We start from the raw sequence: 27,743 nt of genomic DNA, 5'->3' as shown, positions 1-27,743 counted from the left end.
GTAACTCTAAGCACTCAGATTCTAGCCCTGGGCCTCATTGTCCTGCTCCAGCCTGGTGGCACTAGCTGTTTCAGACAACTTGTCAGGCTGATGATGGGCTGTGCTTGTCTCACTGGTAATGCTGGACTTCTCAAGGTTTAAGCTGATATTCTAGGGGTGGATTTTCTACCTGAAACTTGTGTGATAAAAGCCAACTGTTCATTCACTTACATCCACCTCAAAATGGTAAGAAGGCAAGAATAGGACACTCTAAATATCCTCACAATTATTTGGGTGGGGGAAGAATCTGCTGTGTACCTACCATGTACTAGGGTTTAGGTTACAGTCCGCTGGAGCTTTTGTTAAGGCTGTACATTAGAATCATCTGGGGAAACTTTAAAACTCCCAAAGCCACAGCCCTATTAAATTCAGTCAGACCCTTAGGGGATGGGACACAGGCATCAGCAGTGTTTAAACTCCCTGGGTGATTCTAATATACAGTCACAGTTCTTGCAAATGGTGAATTTACCTGGAGAAACACTTTCCCAGGAGTCTCCTCACTGGTTTCTCTTGCTTTGGTTTTGTCCCCTCCAATCCATTCCCCACTGTAATCAGAGAGATCTTTCGAAAATGTGAATAGGACCCAGTTACTCCCCTTGGCATTATCTTCAGGATAAATTCCAAAGTCTTTGATACCAGGTCCCTAATGACTTCACCCCACACAACCCTCCAGCTTCATTTCTTGCCTTTATATTATTAGTCCAAAGACAAGGATCTAAATGCAAGGCCACAGACAAATTCAGGTGTTTCAAACTTCTGAGACTGACTTTATACATGCTGTTCCCTCTGCCTGTGAAGAGAAGAAAAGAAATTCTCTTCTACCGGAGTCTGCCTGGTAAACTCCTACCTATCCTTCAAAACCCAGCTCAAGGGCAGCCTGGGTGGCTCAGCAGTTTAGCACCGCCTTCGGCCTGGGGTGTGGTCCTGGAGACCCAGGATCGAGTCCCACGTCGGGCTCCCTGCATGGAGCCTGCTTCTCCCTCTGCCTGTGTCTCTTCCTCTCTTTCTGCATCTCTCTGTGTCTCTCATGAATAAATAAATAACATCTTTAAAAAACAAAACAGGGATCCCTGGGTGGCGCAGCGGTTTGGCGCCTGCCTTTGGCCCAGGGCGCGATCCTGGAGACCCGGGATCGAATCCCACATCGGGCTTCCGGTGCATGGAGCCTGCTTCTCCCTCTGCCTGTGTCTTTGCCTCTCTCTCTCTCTGTGACTATCATAAATAAATAAAAAAAAATTAAAACAAAAACAAAAACAAAAAACAAAACCCAGCTCAAGCATCTTTCATTTTGTGAAACCTTCCCTGCTAACCCTCCCACCACCCCACTTCATCCCCAGTTAGTCAGTCATTTCTATTATTAGATGGACTACTTTATATCTAATAATTTGAAAGTCTGGTCTCCCAACTTGATGATGGGCTACTCCAGGAAAAGGGCAGCACCTTGTTCATGTCTGTATCTCTAGAGCTCAATACTGGCCTGTACTTCATAGGTACCCAAATCCCCTCTGGAATAAGTGAATGGATTGGACAGATGGTTGAAAATACTAGTGGGTGAGGTGGCTTCTGTGCATTCTCTGGAATCTCAGAGGTATAAGAGACTTTGAAAATTATCTGGTTGTGTTCCCTCCCACAGTGGCCTTCTAGGCAGTGGATAAGCTGGTCCATGGCACCTGCTACTTAGAGACCCTCAGTGACAGAGAGCCCACAACCTCCTAATGCTTCCTGTCTCACTGATGGACAGTTTGGGCGGTATTTTGTTTCCTCTGTCTCTATGTACTTTGTCTTTGCCCTGCTCCATGGGGGCCCCCCAGAATTAGCATGCATCTTCTGTGCTGTGACACTGCAGAGATTTGAGGAAGATCCCTGTCCACTCCTGGAGTCCTTAAATGGCAAATTTGGGGGTCTTCCCAACATCCAGGCCATGCCTTTCAGGATGCACCAGCATGCAGGTATCCTTTGAAAAATCCTAAAGCTAAACAAAGCAGTTGTGAAAAGTGGCCTTTCTCTGGGAAACCATGTGGGCCCCTGCCACAGCCCTGGGAGCCTCTGCATCCCTTGGTGGGGCTGGGGGAGAAGGTGTGAGCCTTGGGGCTGTGATGCTGTTGACCAAGTTGGAGGAGACAAGGCCCAAGAGAGCTACCCAGGAGTGGGAAGTAATGACCCCCAACTGGCCAACTTTGATCACATACCCATTTCCCTTTTGAGGGAGCTGCGATGTAATAGGGGATAATCTCTTGAAGGGAAAAAAAAATACGAGGAGGTAAAAGTATGAAAGGGAGACTCATCTCCATCTTCAAAGTGAGCCAGCCGAGGGGCATTATTTTTACATTAGCGGCTAGTTACAGTAGATTGACCAGGGAATGGCGGCGGTCATTAGGAGCTAATCACATTCTTTTCAAACCAAAATTGCCATCTCATTATATTCATCCATTATCAATCTCCGCTTTCCTCTTCTCCTGAGAGCACGAGCTCTATTTTTACACTCTTCTCTGAGTGTGGAAATGTTTGCTACTCTTGAACAGTGTTGCTTTTCTAAGGCAATCATTTGGGGATGTCCTAAAAGATGCATTTGGGAACGTCCTCATCCCTGGAGGTCTGAGCTATGATATTCATAGAATCCTCAAAAGTCAGACCTGCAAGGATCTTTTGAGAAAACCACTGCCTCACTTTAGAGATTGGCAAAGTGAGGTCTAGAAACAGGAAACGACTTGCCTGAGAATACAAATTGAGTGAATCCCTCCACTCCTCCTCCTCCTTTCCATCCTTGCTCTCTCCCTCCCTTTCATGGCAACCATCTGGGGTGCTAGGCACTGTGTTAGGTCCTAGAAATAATAGCAATGGATGTGGGACATAACATCTTGTGAACTTTGTTCTAGTTGTGGGAAGGTGCAGATAATAAACAAACAGACAACATAATTACTGTTTATAAACCAGTATATATCATTGCTGTAAAGGCAATAAATAAGGTGCTGGCATAGACAATGCCTGGGAACAAGGGACTGCTTTAGGTAGAGTGGATTGCACAGAACCTTTTGAAAAGGTGACATCTGAGGAGGAAAGAAGCTGGCCCCTGACTTCCAGCAGCTGGCCTGGCACTCACAGCTGGACCTTGATGTTTTACCGTTGAACACAAACAATTTCACAGAATGCCAACACTGGACTAGGCTACTCTGAGACCAGGATGGGGCGAGCAAAAATGGGATCACTGCATAGTCCTAACTAAACACAGAAACAGTATGAATATTGTCCAAGCCAAAACAAACAAAACAAAACAAAACATGACCAAACATCTCCCTATCCTCGCTAACAGGAGTGACTGTTGCTTCTTTGCCACTTACTGCTTTAGACCTCTGTCCTGTGTCCCTTTCTTAGAGTTGGGATTTATTAAGGTCCCTAATCTTACTACTTCCTAACAATGTCCACTTCCAGAACAAAGCCCCAAATCATCCAATGCATCTCACAGCCTAGGAGTCCTTTCTCACATCCTCTTCCTGACATGGCCTGCAGTATTTTAACCCAGCTTTAACTCCAGGCGTGTTCCTACTTGTCTCTCGCTGACATATTCAGGCTGAACACTAAATGGTGAGCAGAAGCCAGCCATGGCAAGGGCTGGGGGAAGAATATTCCAGAATATCCCTTCCAAGAGCTGAGGGAAAAGCAAGTGAGGCCCTGAGGTGGAATGAGCTTGGTGTGTTCTGGAGCTTGAAGGGGGGGCTCTCTGGGGTCAAGAGAATAAGAGCGAGTGACACATAATGTGGACGGAGAGGGTGCGGTGCACAATGGGAGTCGGTGAATCACCACCAAGAATATGAATTTTACTCTACATCGATGAAAATGCTTTGGACGTGTTTTAAGATGAGGAGGCTGAGTCAGTACTAGCAGCGTGATAAGTGGCGAAGAGCTCTCCCTGAACCCTGAGAGTTCTCTGGTGAGCCCTCCTTTCATCCTTGCTGATAGACTTCCTAGACTTTAGGATAAGATCTGGTATCTACTCCAGACTAACCCTCCCTGTGGCTGCAACCCACTCAGTCACCCATCCGGCCTTGCTCTTAGCCGTGGAGCTCAGAAAGCCAGACATTCCATGTACCTAGAGAGACCCTGTTGGAGGTCATGGCTTTTTAGGCCCTGCTGTGCTAAGTCAGTCCATAGGATGGTACAACCTACCTCAGTTTCCCCACTTACTACTTTAGTTCTCTGCTCTCACCAAGGATTGCCCCTGATGCCTGGCTGGTTCCTTCTACCTGTAGCTTTGGCCCTCCTGAGACAGGAGGGTCCTTTCTGAAACTTGCAATTCTTCTTTGGACACTCTTCTGTGTAAATAAGCCTCCTTCAGTTATTCCCAAATAGTGAAACCTCAGAGCACAGAGCAACTCACCTCCAATCCAAGGCTGAGAGCGTCTTGGTCCATTTCATTTACCCATTCACCCACTATCTTCAGCAGACTCTGTCAGTTATGATGCCCCTCTTACTCTCTGTGGTTTGACTATATCCTTGGAGATAATTGGATAGGATGTGCCCTGGGGTGCAGCAAAACCAGGTCCACGGTATGCTGACCAGGCAGTTCCTGGCTGCCACCTCAGGGCACAGCCAAGGGCTTACTTCCTCCCAGCGCAGTCCAGCCTGCCAGGACTTCCTTGCATCCTTGCACACCACTGCAATCTCTTGGTGCAGGAAGACTCCAGAGAGTCTTCACCAAGGAGGCACCATTTCCCCTGGGTCCTTCATTCATTTATCTTGTCAAGAATACCTCTTGCCCACCAACTGTGCACAGGAGTCAGGGAAAAGGCAGAGTTTTGCCAAAGGCAGACAGTCTAGAGTGAGTATTTCATCACTCTAAGTCTCAATGAACTTTCCTGAAAATTAAGTCAGGAAATTCACAGCCCTGCCATGTTTCTGAGCCTGGCCTCCAGGCTGGGTGGGTGGGAATGGGTGCCCTGTAGATGCTGGACCTGCCGGCACCACAGATGCGGCTGCTCTGCTGCACCTGCGAAGTGGAGGCAAAGAGGAAGTGGCTATTTCTATGCTCAGTGCTCAGTATAGTGAACGCTAAGAATGGTTTATAGCCTATCACGCTTAAAAAAAACCCAAACAATCCAACATCAATCAGGTTAGAGGTAAGGGAAGGTTTAACTATACGGGACAACACGGGGAATTTTTTGCTGATTGGTGTTTACATGATTCTGTGCATTTGTTAAAACTTATGGAACTGTATACCCCTACCTCCCCCACCCAAAATGGATTTTATAGCATGTACATTTAAAAAATGAAAAATGATGGGCATTAAGGAAGGCACAAGATGGGATGAGCACTGGGTGTTATATGCAACTGATGAATTACTGAAAACTACATCTGAAACTGATGATGTACTATACTATATGTTGGCAAGTTAATTTTTTTTGGCAAATTAAATTTAAATAAAAACAAACAAAAAAACTGAAACACAAATGCACCCCATGGAGTTTTGTGATGATTAGTGACTACCCCAGGTAACTGTCATGGGTTCCTCATACCATGCCTGGTACATAGGTGTCTGGAGGCTCTTCTGTCCCAGTCTTGACTAAGGATGTGCTCTCAAGTGCCCATGGCTTACTTCCAGAATTCACTCTCTGCCTCCCTTTGATCAAAAACATCCAGTTTATTGTCATAAGACCAAAGATGGGGGGTTCCTTACAACATCCATCCTGGTTTGCCTTGGACCAAAGTACTTCCTGGGCTATATAGGATTTTCATTTTAAAACTGAGACCATCCTAGATAAACCATAACAAATTGATCACCGTAGAAACAGGTAAGACCAAGCATTCCAGAAGTGCAAAAGAATTTTGTGAGCTATTGGAAGCCTAAGGTCTGGTCTCAACGGAGGTCCATGAGTTCAGTAAACACCCACAATTACTGAAGTCCACGGCTAGCTGATGGATGGCAAGGGTCCCCATGGATGGCCGCACTGGTTGCGCACAATGCAAGAGCATCAAGTCTGAGGGAGCATCAGACATCTGGTAGGTATGATAGATTTCTGTATATATTATGAACAAGTATCTTGAGACAAGTGTACCTCTTGCTGTTTCACCTTAAGGAGCTATATGAGTTAGTGGTGGCCCTGGCAGGGGCCAAGCTTGCAATCAACGCCTCTTTCTGTGCTGAAAAGCACATGCCTTAGGGATTATAAATGTGGATAGAGAAGGCAGGAGAGGATGACTAATGACATCTACTCAGAGTGGCATCAGGAGAGCAAATATTATTGCGACCATGTCACTAAATAGACTGTAATTTATGAGTTCTTCTGGGGAAGCTGAGTAGAAAATCAGATGGCAGTGAGATGGGGGTATTTGTCTGTGACAGGAACTCTGATCAAGGCGGAATAGTTGAGTGCGTGTCTGTGTGTAGAGTCACAGAGCACCATTTAAAAATCCCCATGAAAAGCTACTAGGTCTCTTTTAAAGACACATTTTAGGATGGCAGTTCTCAAACGTTGGTAGCGATTCAAATTTCCTAGAGAACTTGGTCAAATGCAGAGGCCCTGGGCCCTGTCCTGTGTCAATGAGCCTGCATCTTAATGTTCTTTACTGACTCTCCAGGTGATTCTGATACATGTCACATTTGAGAACCACTGCCTTAGGCAGGAAGGTAAATGGAAACAGCAGATTCCTGGGAAAGAGTCAACTTAAATTTTAAGGCAGATACTCGTTGCCACTACAGAGACAGCGATTTGAGAGTCGTACTACATTGGTGCCTTTCTTTAAGAAATGCTGCTTTTTTAGGGATAGAACTATTCTTAACCACAAAGATTTTTGCCAGGACTTTGTAATTCAATTAATATTTACTATTTATATACTATTCTGCAGATGCTTCAGAGAAGAAAGAGGAGTAAGACCTGGCCTCTACCTTCATGAAGTCTACTGTCTACTGGGGAAACTCAGACTAGGATACCTCTTTTCCTCCCAGCACTGAGCTCATGATCTGGGGAATCTCTGTGTCCTATTCTAGGCTACTGACTGGTGGTCCATACACTGTCACCATCTTCATGCACGAGCTCCTGGGTGGCTGTCTCTGGGCCAACAGCTCTTTCTTGAAACAAAGTCAGCCAGGGTTAAGGAAGGGCTGTTAAAAGCCATGATTATTGCCTTATTGATTTTGTCAGGAAAATGGGGCAAAGGGCATAGAATTCCTCTTTATCTCCCTAACTGGTTTCATTTTTATTTCTCTCTTCATAGACAGGCATCTTTGTTTCTCTTCTAAGAACTAGTTTGCAACATTTCAATTCTTTCATGTTTCCAAGGCCCTGCATGCATGGTTATCTCTGCCATACATGCTACTGCCTCCATCCAGCCTTCTTCCACTTTTCTTCAACTCAGTGTCTCATCTTTTGTGAAGATTCTGATTGATCTTGGCAGTAATAACTGACAAAAAGCAAAAATAAACAACACCTCCACTCCCACCCACATTCATCCTGGGCTGCCCTTACCCACGTGCTGCAAAGCATTTTATTTAGAGTTTCTTATGTAAGTACATGGTGCAGTAAGACCATGATCTTCCTTTAAAGTAGGGTCTTCATTTCCTTTGTTGGGGCTTTCTAACTATCTCCAGGGCTCCTGAAAGTGTGAGGTACACAGTAGGTACTCAGTAAGTGTTTCTGGCCAAATGATGTAGAAGTAAACACTACCAGGCTTCAGGAGTCCACACTATGCAGTCAAATATTTCACAGGAGATGAAATGGGGACCCAGGGAGTGAACAGCCTTGGCCAAGTCCACCCGGCATGTCAGGAACAGATTGAAAGCCAAGTCTTGACTCATGGTGAAGGGATTTTTCTCTGGAACCATCTGAAAATTACTCACTTGGTTGGGGAGGGCAGCAAATATTAAATGCAGCAAATACTGTTTGTTGGGTTACAAACAGAATTATAAATAGAAAATAAAAATAAGCTCAAGGGAAAACACTGAGTTAATAGTCTCCTACATGAGCTTTTTCCTGCTAGAAAATCTTTCAAGTCTGAACCTACATGGTTTACCCACCCACTGGAAATGGCCCATTTTCTCCTTATTTTAACCCATGGGGAGTGGAGTGAAATGACCAGATGGAGTCCAAGTTGTCCTATTTTGGTCATTGTGAATTCCCAGAGTTGGAGAACAGCCATGGTTTTCCCTGCCATGACTGGGGCACCTGCTACTAATTCCCCAGGTCCCTCCCCAGAATCACTTTTGTTTGCAAGTTAAGGAGGGGGATTAGGATCTCTTAGGAGTCACCAGCTAGTGGGATCCTCTGTGACTCATCTCATCAACTGAGGAGAGAAAAAGTTGTGGGAGAAGCACAAGATCTATCTGCCTATACTCAGTTGGCCCTGAGCAGAGGAGAGGACACTAGGGTGTGCTGAAGCATCCATCTCCATGGTGACGCTCCATCTGAAGGCTGCCTGCCACCATCACCTACAGATGACTAGGAGAAATGTGGCAACCCTGGCTTCACGCCACAGAAGCCATGCATGCGGCATGTCTGTCCAGAGCTGGAGAATGAACAAATGTTTGCTCTTCATTAGGCTGTATCCTATTCCTCACAGCTGTTCCTTGTTGCCTTAAATAGTCTTAATGGGGCTGTAATAACCAGATACCTTCTGGTCGTCCTACTGGGCTCATCATTCATTACAATGACAGACTGCCTGGATTGGTCTGGGATTAAAATGCTTCCCTTCTCTCCATGACAAAGTCACGTCTTCGTGCTGTTTCACATCTTCTTGGAGCCTGCTACCATTCTTCTGACCATGATGATGCCTGAGCTCTCCGGGCTCACAGACAACTCTCTCTAGCCAACATCTCCTAGCATTTGTTGGCAGACTAAGGTTTTTGTTTTGTAATGGGGGAAGGTGGGGGGAAACAGGGCTGGGAGAAATAGGACAGGGAGGAGGGTAGACTCTGCAGTCCAAGATCACATGCAGAAGCCTCTTAGCTTCAATGTGGCAGTGTCCTGTCCATTGCCTCTGTGAGGGGTTATCGCATGCCTCATGGCATCAGATGTGACAAGCAGCAAGAAGAGTAGGTGAGGTGATGGGTCTGGGGGTACAGGCATGGCAAACACTGGTGACTCCATGGGTCTCCTTAGACAAGTGTCCCTTAACCTTAAAAGTACATTATAGTTACTGAGAGAGCTTAGAAAATACACCCACCTCTAGGAATTCTGATTTAATTGGTCTAAAGGACAACCTGGGCATTAGTATTTTTAACAATTTCCTAGGTAATCCTAAGGGGCCATGATTGAAAGCCTTCAGGCCTCATATTTGTATGGGAGGTGCAGTTAATTTGCCTTAGGTCTCCTTGAGCTCCTGGGCACCAGGACCCCTGGTCAATCATGGTTGCTAGGACTTGAGATATAACTATGAGGGTGGTAGCCCCAGAAAGGGGTCCAGTTGGATGATCAATAGGAGGGAGATCCAGCTGGCCTGGACAATTAGTTTCTGCTTAGGCTCACAAAGTATGTGGGACATAAGGATTTTTTAGATCACTTGGACCCACATGGCATAAACATGGAAATAGAGGTGGGGGAAGGAGAATAACCTGCCCAAGATCACCCAGATACTTAATGAAGGAGATAGGACTTGAATCCAGGCCTTTTGACTATTAGAACAATTCATACATGACTTCAGGTCATTGAACTTAAAAAATATATATATATTGAGAGACTCAAATTTACACGCCAAAAAGTATGAGCTGATTTTATGTCTCTACACGAGAGAATGTGTGTGGGCTTGTCTGGGCTCTGGGCCCAGTCTCCTGGTTTGAGCAACTCCATTTTTCCTTCAATTAGTGTCCCAGCCGCCTACCCACCTACCTGCCTCTGGTCTCCCTGCTCTGATCTATGCCAGACAATTACATCTAAATGCTAATTCAACTTTAAAAAATGCTGCTCCCTTCCATGGTTCCGCATGACCCCTAGAATAGAATCCAAACTCCTTAGCCTGACAAATGTCCCCTCGCTTCCCCACTCTTAGCCCACTCCTTCTGATAACTCCAACACCATCTCCCTGTATGCTTTGTGCACCAAATATAGTTTGCATACCAAAGTGATTCTTGTTTTCTTCACTCAACCTTCGATATACACCTTCATGCCATATCCTGGTTTAGTGTCTCTGGCCAGAACATCCTTCCCTGCTTTCATTTGATTATTCCTATTTCTCAAGCTTGGGTTTAGGCTTTATGTCTTCCAGAAAGCCAATGGCCATCCATTCCCAGGCTAGGCTGAATGAACACCACCCCCAAGGGTTCCCATAGCACTATACTGTGTTGTTTTTGCCAAGATATTGAAGTGATCAGTTTATATGCATGTGTCTAAGAATAGGCTCTAAATTGTCCCAGAAGGAAAGGGCTCTATCTCATCTCATTTCCTAGAGCCTAGTACAATGTCTGGCCTATGGAGAGTACACACACATTGGGTTGAAATTCCATAAGGCTCAGTCCTTGGTTATCATCTCTGTTGATGCTCACTTGCTTCATGACTTTGAACAGTCTATGGCTTTAATATTATCTGTATGACAGTAACTCCTAAAGTTTTCTCTCCAGCCCAGGCTTCATTCCCAAATTCCAGACTCATATATCCAACTATCTACTTTCCATCCCCACTAACAGGTCTAAAGATTTATTTATTTATTTATGATAGAGAGAGAGAGAGAGAGAGAGAGAGAGAGAGAGAGAGAGAGAGAGAGAGGCAGAGACACAGGAGGAGGGAGAAGCAGGCTCCATGCCGGGAGCCAGACATGGGACTCAATCCCGGGACTTCAGGATCGTGCCCCGGGCCAAAGGCAGGCGCTAAACCGCTGAGCCACCCAGGGATCCCCCCCACTAACAGGTCTAATAGACATTTCAAACTCAGTTCAAAACTTAACTCCCAATTGTTTCATTGGCCCCAAGTCTGGTTTCCCTGTGGCTTTCCAGCTCCGTTAGTGGCAACTCCATCCTTCCAATGACTCAGATAATAGCCCTACAGTTACTCTTGATTCTTCTCTTTCTTTCACACACATGTGTTAGGATATCCTGTTGGTTCTATCTGTAAGATATATTCAGAATCCAACCATTTCTCACCACCTCCACAGCCACACCTTGGTTGCATCACCACTGTCTCTGACCTGGGTTACTGCCATGGCCTCTTATTTATTCATGAGAGACACACACACACACACACACACACAGAGAGAGAGAGAGAGAGAGAGAGAGAGAGAGAGAGATGCAGAGACACAGGCAGAGGGTGAAGCAGGCTCCATGCAGGGATCCTGACGTGGGACTTGATCCTGGGTCTCCAGGATCACACCCTGGGCTGAAGGCAGCACTAAACCGCTGAGCCACCTGGGCTGCCCACTGCCATGGCCTCTTAACTGGTCTTCCTGATTTTACTCTTGCCTTCCTATGTCTTTTCTCAACACAGTAGCTAGGAGGAGTATTTCAAAATAATGTCAGATGGTTATTTGTCTTTTCAAAATTTTGCAGTGGCTTTCCATTTCATTCAAAATAAAAGCTAAAGTCCTTACAATGGCTTGTAAGGCACTATATGGTCAGCTCCCCCTTTATTTCTCCAATGTCATCTTCTATTGCTCTACTCATACCACTCTTGTCCTCCTTGTATTCCCCTGATCTGGAATTTTCTTCCTCTAGATTTCTTCTACTAGGTCTCTGCTCAAACCTTATCTTTTAATTTCAGACTACATCTCTACCCTATTTAATATTGGAACCCCACTTACCCTATGTCCCTGGAATATACCATCTCCTTTCCTTGTTCTACCCTTTCTTTTCCATGGTACTTGTGGAGGATAGTATCATCCAAAGATTGTATTTTCCAATATCTCCTGTTCTGCATTCTCTTTTAGAATCTTACAACTGTCCCTCTGTCCATCAAGAGATGGAGTCTAATTCTCCTTCTTTGGAATAGGTAGTTATTACTTGCTTATGACCAATACAAAGAGGTAGCAGTGATGCTTTACGATGTCCAAATCTAGGTCACAAAGGATAATGTACTTTCTACTTTGTTAGCTAAAAGGCTCGCCTTTGAAGCTATGAGCTACCACATAAGAAGTCCAACATCCTGAGGCTACCATGCTGTGAGGAAGCCCAGGCCACTAGAAGAGGCCATGTGTAGGTGTTCCAACTGGCAATCCTACTGAGATCTGAGTAGACAGCCTGCAGCAATCACTAGATATGAAAGTAAAGATGCTCTCTGATGATTTCAGGCCTGATCTTAGAGCCTTCCATGTCAAGGTTTCAGTTATCGAGGAGCAGAAGCAGACCTGTTGTGCCATGTCCAAATTTCTGATCCACAGAATCAGTGAGCACAATACCTTGGCTGTTTTGTGTCACTAAGATTTGGGATAGTTTGTAACATAGCAAATAGTATGTCTCAGTGTTTAACATACTACATTAATTACTAACATATTACATTAACTGAATTGTTATAAAATAACTGTTTTTTATCTGAATTCACAGTTTTAATTTTTTTATTATGAAAACCTCGAACCCCAAAACCCAATCCCAACCCACTACTAATAGGTCCACCCGCCATGAGCCCCACAGGCCAAACTATCTGTCACAGCAGTCCAAACCCAGACATTTTTACACCTCCACAATCAATGCCCCCCGCGTCCACAACCAGGCCTACTGCCTCCGTACCCCCCTCCAAACAACACCACATCACACCGCCAGCGTACTCTGGGAGCCTCGATCGATCCCCACAACATACCACAGAGGCAAAACCACCCCACCGACCATACAAAAACAAACACATAAAAACCCAAACAAAAACAATCAATCAATAAATACAAAAAAACAATCTAAACCCAAAGCCCCCGAACTAACAAACAATTAAACAACCCCACCACGCATCACCCCCCCCCCCTCAACCACACGCCAGGCCCAACCAGACCCAAAAGATCACGCAATTCAACCCCACACAAACTCCCCACAACCAATGTGCCCCACCCACCCTCCTCCCTACAAACAATCGCCCCCAAAACCACCCACCAAACTCTCCCACCCCCCCCGCCAAAACTCCTCCCACGCAAAATCACCCGCAGCTCCTACCCACCAACAAAAAAAAACCCACAAACAAACAAAACGTGCTCCCTCTCGCCATCGCTCTCTCAACCCCCCGCCGCGCGCTTTCTCTGCTCTCGCTCCCAATCTCCACAGCCCAGGTCCTCATTTCCTCTTGTGGCTAGCTTGCTCGCCACACTCACTCCTTCCACCCCCCACGATCTCCCCCTTAGCCCCAATGCAGGGCTTGATTCCATGACCCATGAGATCACAACCTGAGATTTCGCAATTTGAAATCAACTTAACTGACTGAGGCACCCAGGTGCCCCTGAGAAGTCAACCTGTACGTCAACTTGTTAAACCCACTCATTTGTATGAAAAAAAGAAAGGAAAGACTGAGCAAGGGTGATAGGCAAGAAAGAGCACATAGCATGTTGGTTTGACAGTGGCCTAGAGGCCCAAGAACCTTATGTCTACAACAGGGCACAGTCTTCAAGCAGGTCTGTGACTTATATACCCATTCTGTAGATTCCAGACATCCTGGGAGCTTTGATAATCAAAGTAATATCTAGCTAAAGTCTAGGAAAGGGGACGGACCACATTGTGGAAAGACCTCATAAAGTAACACTTCCCAATTAACCTCTAATTAATCAGAAAATGTGTCAATTACAAGCTAAACATTCCAGTTAACTGATTAATATAATTTAAACAGATTGAATGCAAGGCTAGTCTACTTAGCGATGTTTCCATGTGGGGTCTAAATGACTGAATGACACGCACCATTTTCTCTTTCACTATTAAGATGGATCGTTTCCATGCCATAAGGTTTGGAAAATGCAAAAAGGCACAAAAATAATTTTAACAATCAACCCAAATCCTATCACACAAGGACGGATACTTTCAAACAGGCTATCATTCTGGAAGGAAATGCACTGAAGGAGTCAGATATACTTGTATTTTTGTTCTCAAATGTTAGACTGTAGGTTCTTAGAATACTGTTTCTTAGTCTTTGACTATTTGTTCTCCTTTCTCATAAGTGACCTGTATCCCTGGATGCTGGTGGGACCTTAAAACAAATAAGGTCTAATGACAGCTGATGACTTATTAAACCATCATGACACGGAATATGCCTTTACTGACAGCACACTCCGTCCTGACAGTCACTCACCAGTCAGATCTACAGAGATGTGTATAAGCACATGCACGTATACCCTCTTCACACTTTAAGGGGCTGGGACCATTCAACAAAAACCCTGGGAAATAAGGCATAGGGATCGGAGGTGCTGAGACCATCTCCTTCAATTATCATCCTAATTTCCTCCACGATTTGTAGATTGATCATATGAAAAATGCTCTTTTACTTAGACCATATTTGAAATTAAATGCAAGTTCTCTTGAGCTGGTAATCACTCACATCCATTGACATAAATGTTTTTGTTCTCATAAATGTGTCCAACATGCCCCCTGCCACTGTGTTTTATATTCTCATAAAGTTTTAGGACCAGACAGGCCCTAAGCAATCACCTTACCCAAACCCTCCATTCAATTAATAAAGAATTTTAAAACCCAGGTAGCAAAATGATATGCTAATATCACACAGTTTATTGTATTGGAATCTGGTTGTCTGGAGCCCCAACCTAGCACCATTTCATGACCTCACACAGCTTGTGAAATACTGCTTTGTAAGCTCTTTCTCAGAATATAGTCTGAGAGATAAACTTAGTCTGCATTATCAAGAATTCCAAATGTGTAGAGTCTGAGTCAATGCATTTGCACTGCACACAGTGTAACTGAACCAAGCATATTTGGGGCACATGCTGCATGTGAAAAAAAAAACCACAAAAAACTAGTACATATAACTCAGAGCCTGGCATACAGTAGATGCTAGAAAGATATTTTAGGAAGGAAGGAGGAGAGGGGGAGAGAGAGAGAGAGGAAAAGGAGAATCGGAGAAAGAAATGCTTGTTTTCAGAGCTGGCTGCAAGAGGAGGCTTGCAAAAAAAAAAAAAATTCCTCCTGGGGAGTGAGGTGCTCTTTAGTTCAGGAAAACATCTTAATGAGTTTTTCCTTCTATTTTATTTCACTCTTTGGAAAAGGTGGGCAAGGTCTGAAACAAAACGACAGAGAAAGCTGAGCTGTTCTGCACAACAGTGAGGGGAGTGTAGGAATTCTTTTCTCAGCTGCTGGGAAAAAGAAAAAAAAAAGGAAAATTTTGAGGACACTACAAAGGACTTTTGGGAAGGAGTGGACAGACATGTGTCTGAAGACCAGAACCTCAGAAGGACTTCTATTTAGCCACTTCCTGTACTTAGCTGCAATTCTTCTCTTATTCCCCAAGCCTTAGTAACAACCACTACTTGCAAGTCCTATGCATTAGAGATGCTCTGGGGAAGGAGGAAGGAGAAAAGGGATGAGTAGGGGAAAGAAGGTACAGAGAGAGAGAAGACACTAGAAGTGATAGTGACTTGGCAGGAGTGGGAGGTGTTGAGAACAAAGCAGAAGTAAGATAACGGGGCCAAAGGTGATTACGAGCAATCAGGTCTCCCAGAAATCACTGGCTGGCCTTTTTTTTTTTTTTTTTAATAAGTGGATGGGGTTTGAGCCCTCTGTCTTCCTATTACAGGAAGGTATGAATCCAAATTGATTCAGTAGGTATGGGTGGGGACTAAGATGGTGCCTTTCCAACATGCTATCACTGGGGGTGACACTGATGCTGCTGCTGGTCTGGGGACCACAGTTTGCATCACAAGCATTTAGCACCCATAAAACCTCTGCACCACAGGTCAGTCTCTTACCTCATATTCCTCTTTGAACCCGTAGCCCTGGCCTCTCTTCATCTGGGTGATGTGCTGCAGCAGGTCAGCCACTCGGATGGCGGGCTGGAACTGGTCCCGGGGATAACTCATCTCCACGGGGTCACAAGCTCGGTAGGGGTGAGTCTGGATCGTGAGTGTGGGCTGGGACAGCTCCCCACGGCTGCCATCTGCTTCAAAGAGAAGAAGGCAAAACAATGCCTATGAGTTTTGTCCTCTGTCCTCCCTGCCTTCCCCAGGGCAGGGGGATCTAACTCAGGCCTCAAGTAATCAGGAAACTGCAGGAAGAACAGACACACACTGCTTCCCTGGCATGGCCGTGGCGGTAGATTTAAAAATCGAAACAACAAACAAACCAATGAACACAATAACCCTTGGTTTGTTTCTATTCCAAGGGTGCATCTCGGTGGAGCCAAGACAAAATTCCAGGTTGACTGTCATCCTCTGCCTGTCATAGTCCTTGGTCCAGTCTTGACAGGGTGCTCTTGGCCAATCATGGCCAAGCCCAGAATAAGTGAGAAGCCAGACAGCTGTTTAGGAGCTAGGATGCCTGGAAATCTAATCATCTCTGGTGCCTGCTCCTGGTCCATTTGCCTACGTCCTTGGGAGGGACGGGAGCCAGTCTTGGACCCCAACAGAGAGCAGGGATCCTGACCCTCTCAGCTGCTCTCTCCTGCTGTGGGCTCTGCCTACTGTCTCGCTCCCCCACCTTGATCCTTGATCTCGTTCCTCGCTGAACCCACCTGGCGGTAAGGAAGTCCAAACCTCTTCCTTTAGTCCTGCCAGCTACTTCTCTCAGACCTAGAGTCCCATATCCCCTCTTCTTTACCAGATCTCTCCTTGATGGAAGATCTATGCTCTCCCTGATAATAATCTCTATACCCACGGAGTTGTTCTAACTTCCCTCTCTAGGCCACCTGGAAACAGACACATGCTGAGGTCAGATTTGAATTTCCCCATTCCCCTTGGACCAGAACCACCACATTCTTGCCCTACCGACTCCCTGGCAAGCGCGTAGTACTGGTCTTTTAGGGCCAGTTTGTCTTTTTCACAACCACCTAGGCTTGGTTTCACCAACCTCCTCCCAAGGACACGGTCTGTGTCCTAGGCCCTCCTGTTGTGGCATGCACTAGATGAGAACTGCTATTTTTGATGTCACTCACCCCAGTGCTTTCAGACAATGCAAGCTACCCAGGCAGACCCTATTAAGCCTTTAGCAGAGGGTGAGGCATATATTCCTTAAGGCTTTAGCATATATTCCTGACTTTCTGCAACCTGTCTTTTCAAAATTCATGTTTCCTTTAGCTTGTTTGTCGCTTGTGTCACAACAGTCCCTCAGACACTGATTCTATATGTAAAAGTGGAACTTTTTATGTGACAGCAAGAGCAAAACTGTTCTGAGCAGAGAAAGGATTGCCAACAGAAAGGTCTAGAGTGTATAGGTTTACGTACAGGGAACAAGGGCCTAGGTGAGATGTTAGCACAGCTTTCTTGACGGCACAGAAGAAAAATACTGCTTACTTCTGGGATTGTAGGTGTCGGGGAGCACATCTTCACTGGCACTGTTTAAATGTAGAGCTTTGCAAATGTGGGGCTGCTTTCCTCCTTCCCCACACGGTGGGGATCAGGAGTCAGATTTATTGAGAACTCACTCTCAATGTGCCAGGAACTGTGGTAGGCGCTGGCAATGCACAGATTTCACCCTCAAGGCTTGATAGCCTAGTATGGCAGACAGACAAGAACCATCTGAAGCATGAGAACAGAAGCCAGAGAAGTCAAGTACATTTAGGGAAGAACAAGGAGACTGGGATGGAGAGAAGGTGGTGAGTGGAAACGTGATGGGGCAAAGTTGTAAGAGATGATAGGTGGTAGGTCAAGAAGGCTGTCAATATGAGAGAATCTCCAAGCCAGTGGGAAGCTATTGAAGGGTTTTCATTCCTCTCTTTAAAGACACACTATTTTTTTTTGCAGGTGTCCCAGCTGTTACAGATATAAGGCCCCCTTCCAGTGAATATCACTCCTGTGACAGTGTGGTGGGGTTGGAGATGGAGAAGGAGCACTTGAGTTTGCTTCTCTAGATGCTGCACTTCATAATCCCTAGGAGAGCATGAGCTGGAGTCAGTGCCCGAGCCTTGGGAGTGTCTCCCACTTAAACTACCAGTACACATGGGGACAGATGTCTTCAGAGACCTGGGGTCTCCCAAAGGCCCTGGGGTGTGGACTGCCTGAGAGGCCGGCTCCCTGGTAGAGACAGGCTTCTTGGGAATGGGCACCTGGCAAATTTTGTGAGATGCCAAGTGTTACCCAAACCAATATGGATATTTTCCCTAAACACATTGCTAGACAGACTGGAAACTTGGTGTCAGCAAAACCAACACTGGAATGGAAAACAAATGCATTTGAAATTTAACAACTTGTATTGCTGTAACATTTGTAATAATGTCAATGCCGGTGCTAATGATGCTATGAAGACTCAGAACCAAGGGGCTTTCAAGGTTTATTAATTCAACTAGTTGGACTCCCTTTTCCAATGTATCTTACCTCACCTATTCCCTTATTAACCTCTGATAATGCAGAAGTGATGCCTTTTATCACACCCCATTTCACCAGACGCACTATACTTAATTTCCCATCATTAGGTTTAATGAAAACCCAATTTCACAACTCACTTCTCTCAGGAACCTACAAGTAATGCTACGTTTTTATCAGCCCCAATTAAAAAATGTTATGATGTTCCTATTCGAGAGGGAGCCTTAAAACTAATGTGCGATTCGGCAGCTAATTCAACAAGGGTGCTAGAATTCACATGCTGCTCATAAAATGTAACTCAAACCAGCTGGCCCAGGGAGAGAGCACTGCTCATTTTTCTCCTCACCAGACCCTTAATTTTCATGCCATTTCAACTTCTCATGTATGGGTCTTGCATGTTTATCTATCACATAATCATATTTTGGATTTCTTCTACATTTTTATTTTTTTTAAGATTTTATTTATTTATTCGTGAGACACACACACACACACACAGAGAGAGAGAGAGAGAGAGAGAGAGAGAGAGAGAGAGAGGCAGAGACACAGAGAAGCAGGCTCCATGCAGGGAGCCCGACGTGGGACTCCATCACTGGTCTCCAGGATCACGCTCTGGGTTGAAGGTGGCGCTAAACTGCTGAGCCACCCAGGCAGTCCCATTTTTTCTTTTTTAAAAAGATTTTATTTATTTATTCATGAGAGACACACAGAGAGAGGCAGAGACATACGCAGAGAGAGAAGCAGGCTCCCTGTGGGGAGCCTGACATGGGACTTGGTCCCAGGATCCTGGGATCACAACTCTAGCCAAAGTCAGACACTCAACCACTGAGCCACCCAAGTGCCCCCTCTTCTACGCTTTTTCTATAGCTGTTGTCTAAAGCCTATGAATTACCCTGCAATTTTTGTGGCTTCCTGTGAAGGGCTTGTGGCTGATGTGTGAGATCTCGGGTCACCACTGTCCCTCTACTGGTTCCCCTTCCTTCTGGCCTTGACCTTTCTAATTTTTTTTTTAATCCTCCTGCTACCAGCTATTATAGATCTCCCTGTAGCTCCAGCCACATATTTCCTCTTTTTAAAAAAGATTTTTAATTTATTTATTCATGAGAGACACACAGAGAGAGGCAGAGACATAGGCAGAGGGGAGAAGCAGGCTCCCTGTGGGGAGCCCGATGTGGGACTTGATTCCAGGACCCCAGGATCACACCCTGAGCTGAAAGCAGATGCTCAACTGCTGAGCCGCCCAGGTGTCCTTCCAGCCATGTATTTCTAATTAGTTGCTAGGAACTGCCACTCCAACTGGTTAACAAATATTTACTGAGTACCGATGTTGTGCAAAGCACAGTGTTAGATACTATATACATACAGGAGGGTGGAGGAAAGTGTGTTCAGAGGGAGATAAGCATGCAACAGCTGTTGCAGGAGAGAAGTGATAAAATGTGCATAAAGAAATCTAACAAAGGTGGGAAGGGACAGGTGCCCAGGAGATGGGAGGGTGATATGTTGTGGAGCTGGGCACCCCAGAAATGTTTCTCAAGCTTTAGGCACTTGCACCCCACCTCTGTGATTTTTGCCATAACTATGTACAACCTGTATCAGCTCTAATAGAACTTCCCATGATGATGGAAATGGTCCATATCTGTGCCGTGCAATATGGTAGCCACTAACCACAGGTGGCTCCTGAGCATGTGAAATGTGGCTAATGTGACCACATTGTGAACTGAATTTTAAGTTCCGTTTAATTTTAATTAATTTCAGCTTAAATATCCGCATGTGGCTTATGGCTACTGTATTAGGCAGCATAGATTTAGGGAAAGAAGAAGGGAGAGAGCACTCGAGTCACATAATAGGGCAGAGAGGTCCACGGAAATGTAATGCAAGCCACATAAGTAATTTAAAAATCTCTTATAGCAACATTAAATAAGATAAAAGGAATGTGAGATTAATTTCAATAATATAATTTATTTGACCTAATACAGAAAATAGTATTATAACATAAGCAACATTAAAAAAGGTAAAAGGAGTAAATTAATTTCAGCAATACATTTTATTTGACCTAATACACAAATTGCTATTTCAACAGAGTCAGTATAAAGTTATTAATGATATTTTTTACACTTTTTATTCATACTAACTCTTTGAAATGCAATGTGCATTTTGCGCTTACTTCAGTGTAGTCTTATTTTAATTCAGACTAGCCATATTTCCAGTGTTCAATACCAACAGGTGATTGGTGGACAGTGCAGGTGGACATAGATTTATCCAGAGCCAAGTCAAGTTCTAAAGAGAACTGACTTAGAGCTAGAGTGAACTTCAAATACACTGATCTAGTATAAGGCCACTTTAGCACAGCACTGCCCAAAAGGACATTTTGCAATGATGGAAGTGTTTTATGTTTGGACTATTCAAAATGGTAGCCGCTAGCCACTCACGGCTAATGAGCAACTGAAATGTGGCTTGTCTACTAAGGAAATGAGTTTTTACTTTACCTTAATTTTAAGTTTAAATTGCCATGTGTGGTCAGAAGCAACTGTACTGAATAGTGCACATTTATGTAATTATGCCTTAAATTTTTAAAAAATCAACCTTCCACATTTTTAAACTATTTCATTTTGAATGATAATAAAGCCTAAAACCACAGGTGCAATATGCCAGTTTTCTTTTCATGCTCACTAAAATGTTTCCCTAACTATTTCAGAAATGGCCTGATCATATCCCATGAGAGGAGCACGATCCACACCCTGAAAAATGCTATGAGTCTGGGCCCCAAAATCAGACAGCATTTGCATTTTTAATCAAACAGTTATGGGCTACGTGATCTTGGCCAAGTAACTACAATTTCTGAGCTCAGTGTCTTCATCTGTAACACAGGGAAGGTAGGGTGAGGATTTGAGGAGAGACCACCAGCAAGTTTGCAGACAATGCCTGGCTTCTGTTAAGCACCGAGGAAGCATTAGCCACTCTGAAGTTGTACAAGCTGTGCTGCTCGGCACAAGAGAATCACAGACCAGTGGTGGCATCTGGGTAGTCTTCTAGGGCTTCTCTCTTCTTTCCTTCATGACACACTCCATGGCCATTTAAATATTTTACTCCATGCCTGCTGCTACTGCCCTAGTTTGAGTCCCCATGACACGACTATTCCTTTAGGTTCCTCATGGGTCTTTCTGCCTTCACAGTTCTTTTTACACAGCTTGATCAAGTCATTCATCTTAACAGAAGCCTCCACAGAGTCCAGAAAGAACTTCTTCACTAGCCAACCAAATTCCTATAGTTTCTATTTCTTATTTCATCTTTCATAATTCCTCTCAATCTACGTGCCCATTATGGCAGGAGAGCATGAAGAGTGGAGGGGAAAATACTTGGAGACTGCTTGCTGAGAGGGAAGAGTCTGAGTGTGGAAAGTTTGAGGTGGGGACGAGGCTGGCTCACCCACTCAGCATGGAGACGTGATTAGCACAAGCACAGTGGGTGCTGTGGCAACAGCAGGTGTCAGAGTCAAAACACAGAATTTGAAGATAAAATCTGGCTTGAAATATGAACCTCACAACTTTCTAGCTATGGGACATCAGATAATGTTACTAGGATCTTTATTTGTTATTGGCATTCGAGATGGCGATGACCATCATCGACATCTAAGAAGGTCATTGCAACCATGAAATGGGATGCATTGGAAGAAGCTCAAGGTGGCACCTGACTGGCAGTCAATGCCTCATCCCTGCCATTCCTACCAAATATCAATAAAGCCTCAAGAAAACAGACTTATAATAGCATTGAAATCTAAGCCTGTGAACTCAGCTAGCATCAGAATTGGGGAGGAATATCCATTAATCGTGTCAGCATCACACTGCCTATGTGCATAAAGATGAAGAGTTCATGTTGTCAAAATTTCTTAAAAATCTCTGAAATTGTATAAAATCAGCTTTCACTTGATTCAACATAGGGTAATTTTCCCTCCAGAATTGAAAGAGGTTGCAATTTTTTGGTGAAGCCTCAGATGAGGTAGTTGGCTTGAGTTCAGGAGCCATGTTGTAGGAAAAGTTTATTCTGTATTTCCAAATTCTGGACTTCCACTAGGAGAAGTATACAGATTTGTGACCCCTGAGACACAGTAGATCCACACCCCATCTCATATCCACTCAGGATGGTCTCTCACTCAATGGAATAGTAGATGAATTAACATTCTCTTCAAATGTGAACCTCACAAACAGTCAGTACCCTTCCAGGCCTGGCATCTGGCAACCACTGCTCTGCTTTCTGTTGCAACAGTTGCTTTTTCTGGAATGTCATGTATATGCAATTATACAGTATGCAGTGTTTTGTGACTGTGTTTTTTCACTTAGCAGGATGCTTTTGAGGTTCTTCTATGTTGTTAAATGTAGCACTCATCTCTTCCAATTGCTGCACATCCTTACCAACGCTTGTTTGCTAAGGCTTTGTTAATTTTAGGTAAGTTTTACCAATTTTAGGCATTCTAGTGGTTGTATGGTAGGATCTCATTGTCACTTAAATTTGTATATTTTTAAGTACCTATCTGACATTGGGTTTCCTTCTTTGGGTGAGGTGTCTGTTCAAATCTTCCGCCCATTTTAAAAATTGGGTTATCTTATTGAGTTGTAATCTGGATACAAGCCCTTTATCATACACAGTTTTGGAAATCCTTACTCCCAGTCTGAGCCTTGCCTTTTTACTTACTTAATAGTGTCTTTTGACAAGCAAAAGTTTTAATTTTGATCAGGTCAAATTTATCAATTATCTTCTTTTATGGTTTGTTATTATTGTTTTCATCTTGTCCAAGAAATCTTTGCCTAACTCAAGGCCACAAATATTTTCTTCTATGTTCTCTTTTACCTTCTCTCTCTTAACCCTGACCAAATGCACAGGGTCGAATTGCAAAACTAATAGGTAGTACAATGCTGCCCCCACTGTGCCACATTTTGCAGAGCTGAAATGGACATCGTATAATTGGCAACTGACACTGATAAGCTTTGTTACTTGAAGTAAAACACTTGCCTGAAGGATAGAAAAGAAATGCTTTATCTACCTTTTTCTAATTTCCTTTTCTGGGCTCTTGAGAGTCAAAGACTTAGCAACCAAATAAGGGGACAGTGCTGGCATCTCTGAGCCCTTTCTCCCCCTCAATTGTGTCCACTGGGGTCTCTGTCATGGCAAAAACAAAAGAAGGTGGATAAAGACCTTTATGCCCCAGAAAGCAGATTCACTCTTGGGAAAAATGTTGGGATAGGAGCAGTCATGGGGAAGGTGACTTCTGGATTCACTTGCTCCTTCTCACAAAGAGATCAATCCTCCCCTTTGTGGGGAGAACATGAATTCCTTCCTCCACAGCACTCACATCTGATGGAGGGATGTTGTCAGACACTCTCGTAGAGGGATGGGGGCTCCGAATATCCATTACTCCTCCTGTACAAGCCACAAGGAAAGGGTTCCGAGCAGCAGGGCAGGGAGGGCAATGAGAATCAGTCTGCTCTGTTTACAGAAAACATCAGTCCTGGAGAGATCCCTCCTCCTTTTTTTAGAGGTAAATAAATAGAAACAAAACACGGTCTTAGAAGAACCTGCCATATTAAAAATAAGAGAATAGCATTCTGAAGGCTGAGAAAAAAATAATTTTCAAGAGAAAAAAGCAGCTAGTGTTGACTATTTACCTAAGCACCATCCCTTACATTCTTCCTTTCTGGCAGAGTCCTTACATTAGTTTAGGTGTCTACACATTTTCCACATGACTCAGGTGGATGACCCTAATCCTAGATTTAGGCGCAAATCCTGATTTCCTTAAGCCAATCAGGTGCTCTTATCCTCTGTCAATTTTTCAAAACTTTTTAGTGAGACAGGAGAGGATTTCTATTAAGGGGCTTCTAGGAAATGTTTCCTTACTTCTAAGAAAGCTATTCCAGCATCCTCCCTCTTCCACTGGACATTGCACCATTTGTAGGTTTGATGCTTGGAACTGCTAAAGCAATTCTGTATCCATGAGGACAGCCAAGCTGTAGGTAATGCCAACATGACATGGGAAAGAGAGGAGCTTAACAGGACTTTTTGGGTGTCTTATCCAACCCTGGAGCCTGCTGTAACTCTTGACTTCTAGTTCTGCGAGGTAACACATGAATTTATTGTTTAAGCCAATTTGTTTTTTTTTTCCCATCACTGGTATCTCAACCTACACAGCAGAAAACAGAAGTGCATTTTGGATTGTATACATTTTTGTTGGAAACAAAAATCAAGAACACAGAGAAGAATAAAGGGAAAAAGATTAATGAGAACAGATTTGTCAAAATGTGGGCTGAGAAGCAACTAGAAAAAATTTGCTGGGTGAGGCAAGGGAGGATTGTAAGCAGACCAAAAGGCAATAAGCATTATTAAAGTGGACACCAGAGTCTGTAATCTGAGAATAAGTAACAGGCGGAGACCTTAAAGGTGAACCTGCAGGAAACTAAGAACCAGGAGACCTCCGTGTCCTGCATACCTGTCTGCTCACATGTCCAGGCACCATTTTCAGAGAACAGAAAACAGACTCAGAAAAGACAGTTAACGGGCATTACTATAGAAGAGAACAGCATAAGTGACACAGAAGCAATAACAAAGGATATTTGTAAAAACAGCTCTTTGGCAGAATAAAAACCTCAATCCTCAAATGTAAAAAGTTCTCTGTGTACAACTTACAAACAGAACAAATCTCCTGATGCTTCTGCTTAAATACTGTGGGTGAAGAAGCACTTAGATAAAAATCTAGGCTGGAAAAAACTAGTTATCTATAAAGGAAAAGAGACAATGCTAACTCTATTTTCTGTTGCCCAAATTTAAATGCCAGAAGAACATTTTTGAGAGAAAAAGGCTGTGACCCCCAAATCATACACATGTAGTAGTTATTTTTTTATTTGTGAGGCTCCAGAAAGACATTCCCCACTACACAAAGATTCAGAAGTTGTACCTGCCTTCTTTTCCAGAGACTTGGGGAGATGGATGAATAAGGGGGGAAAAAATAAAAAGTAAAAACCTTGAGAGACTGGAGGAAATCACATTATAATTGATTTGTTCAATACCAAAGTCAGCTAAACATAGATAGGAGTAATCAAAACAAATATGAATAAAAATAATGAACTATAAAAAAGAATTCTTAAAGAGAACATATGTAAAAAAGCCTAATATTAAAAATTCTTGGCTTAGGTCTAAGATTTTATCAACAAAAAGGAGTGGATGACTGATAATTCACCAAAAATAAAAAGCATAACAACTCCTTTGTCTTTCACACATAGATAGTCGACATAAAATTTTAGTCTTGATCTTAGTTCAAGGATCTAATTTCAAGCATGGATGTGCATATCTAAGTGTGTGTGTGGATTTGTGTGCTTGTGTGTGTAAACCGAAGGTATCAATTAGTAGAATAAAAACAAGAGTGGACAGCTTTCAAACAGAGTCAAAAACAAAACAAACCCTTGTCTTCTACCACACGTGGGTCTGGAGATCCACAGTGAGGCTACTTGTGTGATAATCCAACTGCAAACATAGAAACCAACATACAAAACCACCTGTCCTGACAAGCAAGTGAGAAACCACCCTATAGAGATATTTTCGTAATCCAAGACACATGGATTCCCACAGAACCAAACCGCTTCCACTAACGATGATCTCATGGTGGGAAAATAAAACATAAAGAAAGACAAGCCACAGGAGGAAGCTTGTCCCTATGAGGGAGAGGTGGCAGACGTGGTACAGAGAAATGTGCCTCCCAAGAACTGAAAATAGTACAATCCAAGAGGCCATAAAATAAATATATTTAAATTGATTAAAGAGAAAATAGGGGGACTCTGAACCACAGCAATGATGTAGCACATCATGGAAGAAGGATGAGCAGATTTGAAAAGTATGAACTTAACTTCTAGAGATGAAAAATATAGTCACTGAAAGTAGAAAATAAGTAAATAAATATATGAACAGATGTTAATGGAACACAATGGAACATACAGAGAGGCTGAAGAAAAGCAAAAGCTGGCTCTTTCCTTCAAAAATGTCAATAAATTAGACAAACTTCTGCAAAAAATGATTAAGAAAATAAAGATACAAATAAGCCACTTTGCAATTGCTAGAAATTGGTAGAACACTTTTTTGCCTGCTGGATTGGCGAGTGAGTAAATGCCTGGGAAAACGATAAAGCTCATCTGAAGATGCTGATAGGATGTGACCAGGGCCAGAAGTTACACATCAGCCCATCACCAGAGCACCAGCCTTTTTTTTTTTTTTAAACAAGAGGTTTTATCTTGAGATAATTGTAGATTCACATGCAGTCATGAGAAATAATGTAGAGAGGTCCCTTATACCTTTCATGTGGTTTTCCCTACTGTTAACATTTTGTAGAACCACATCACAATCAGGCAACTGACACGGATGCAGTCCACTGACCTATTCAGATTCCACCAGTTTTCCATGCACTTGTGCACATGCACAAGTGTGTTTACTTTAATCAGTTTTATCACATACATAGATTCCTGTAATTACTACCACTGCCAAAATGCAGAAGCAGTTTCAGCAAAAGGATCCTTCATGTAAGGAAACACTAGCCTCTCTTTTCTCTAGGCTGAGGGTTGGTTACTGGACCCTGGGTGACTTTCCCCATAATGAAAAGAAGTCTCTCTCAATGAAACTCTGAAGTCTCCACGAGCCCTACAAACTAGGGCCCCATCTTTCCTGATGCTCCAATAACCCACAGGGCTACCCCAGTGGCTGTGCATGTTGTGCACTGCTCAAAGTTAGAGTGTGCTATTCATGCAATAGCCTTGCTCTTGTGCCCCACACCCTGTTAATTAAAAGCCATCAATCTTTTCCTGTTTCTGTGACTAGTGGTTGGGTTCATTGTGTTCATTTTTTGTAAATCATACAGTGGAAAGGGTCACCTGTGTGGTCTATAGAGAAAGGAATAAGTGAATTCTTATCTCTGGGCTTAGTGTCCACATGGGCCAGAGTTAGGAAGGGAGATCTCTGTTCAGAGTTTCTTCTGTGGGTCAGAAGATTGGATCTGTGATGAGTTTTGTGCATGTACGCGCGTGTGTGTGTGTTTGTGTATATGTGTGTAGGTCCATGTGCATGTGCATGCATGTGCATGGCCTGGCCTCTACTCCAATCAGAGCGAAATGGCTTTATATTTCTGTTTCATGAGATAAACTTCTAGGTATGTCTATTTTTGAAGAAAGGATTTCACAATTTAAAAAAACTGAAAACCATTTTTTTTGGTTACAGTTTCAAGAAAATCAGTGGGGAAACAAGACAGCAAAGGTGCTGATAGCAGCATCCCACCATATAGGTTTTTTAAACTGAATTCGATAGAAACAAAAATGCAGATCACTGGGTATGTGAGA

General features: G+C 43.7%; 1 protein-coding gene and 1 non-coding gene across 4 annotated transcripts in view; one reads left to right on the top strand and one right to left on the bottom strand.

Annotated features, from left to right (window-relative positions):
* PTPRT (protein tyrosine phosphatase receptor type T) overlaps window positions 1–27,743 on the bottom strand; it is a 1,038,801-nt gene that overhangs the window by 82,972 nt on the left and 928,086 nt on the right. For all 3 annotated transcript variants that reach the window (XM_055306331.1, XM_055306315.1, XM_055306321.1), the window contains one exon: window positions 15,835–16,025. In XM_055306331.1, the coding sequence (XP_055162306.1) occupies window positions 15,835–16,025 (191 nt within the window). The remainder of the gene's footprint in view (window positions 1–15,834; window positions 16,026–27,743) is intronic.
* LOC129498847 (small nucleolar RNA SNORA43) lies at window positions 4,979–5,112 on the top strand. Its single transcript, XR_008662215.1, has one exon. It is a non-coding gene; the product is annotated as a small nucleolar RNA SNORA43 (small nucleolar RNA).

The sequence above is a fragment of the Nyctereutes procyonoides genome, unplaced genomic scaffold, assembly GCF_905146905.1.
Source record: "Nyctereutes procyonoides isolate TBG_1078 unplaced genomic scaffold, NYPRO_anot_genome, whole genome shotgun sequence".
NCBI classification, from domain to species: Eukaryota; Metazoa; Chordata; class Mammalia; order Carnivora; family Canidae; genus Nyctereutes; species Nyctereutes procyonoides.
The sequence above is the reverse complement of the archived record's forward strand: the minus strand, read 5'-3'. Positions and strand labels throughout refer to the sequence as shown.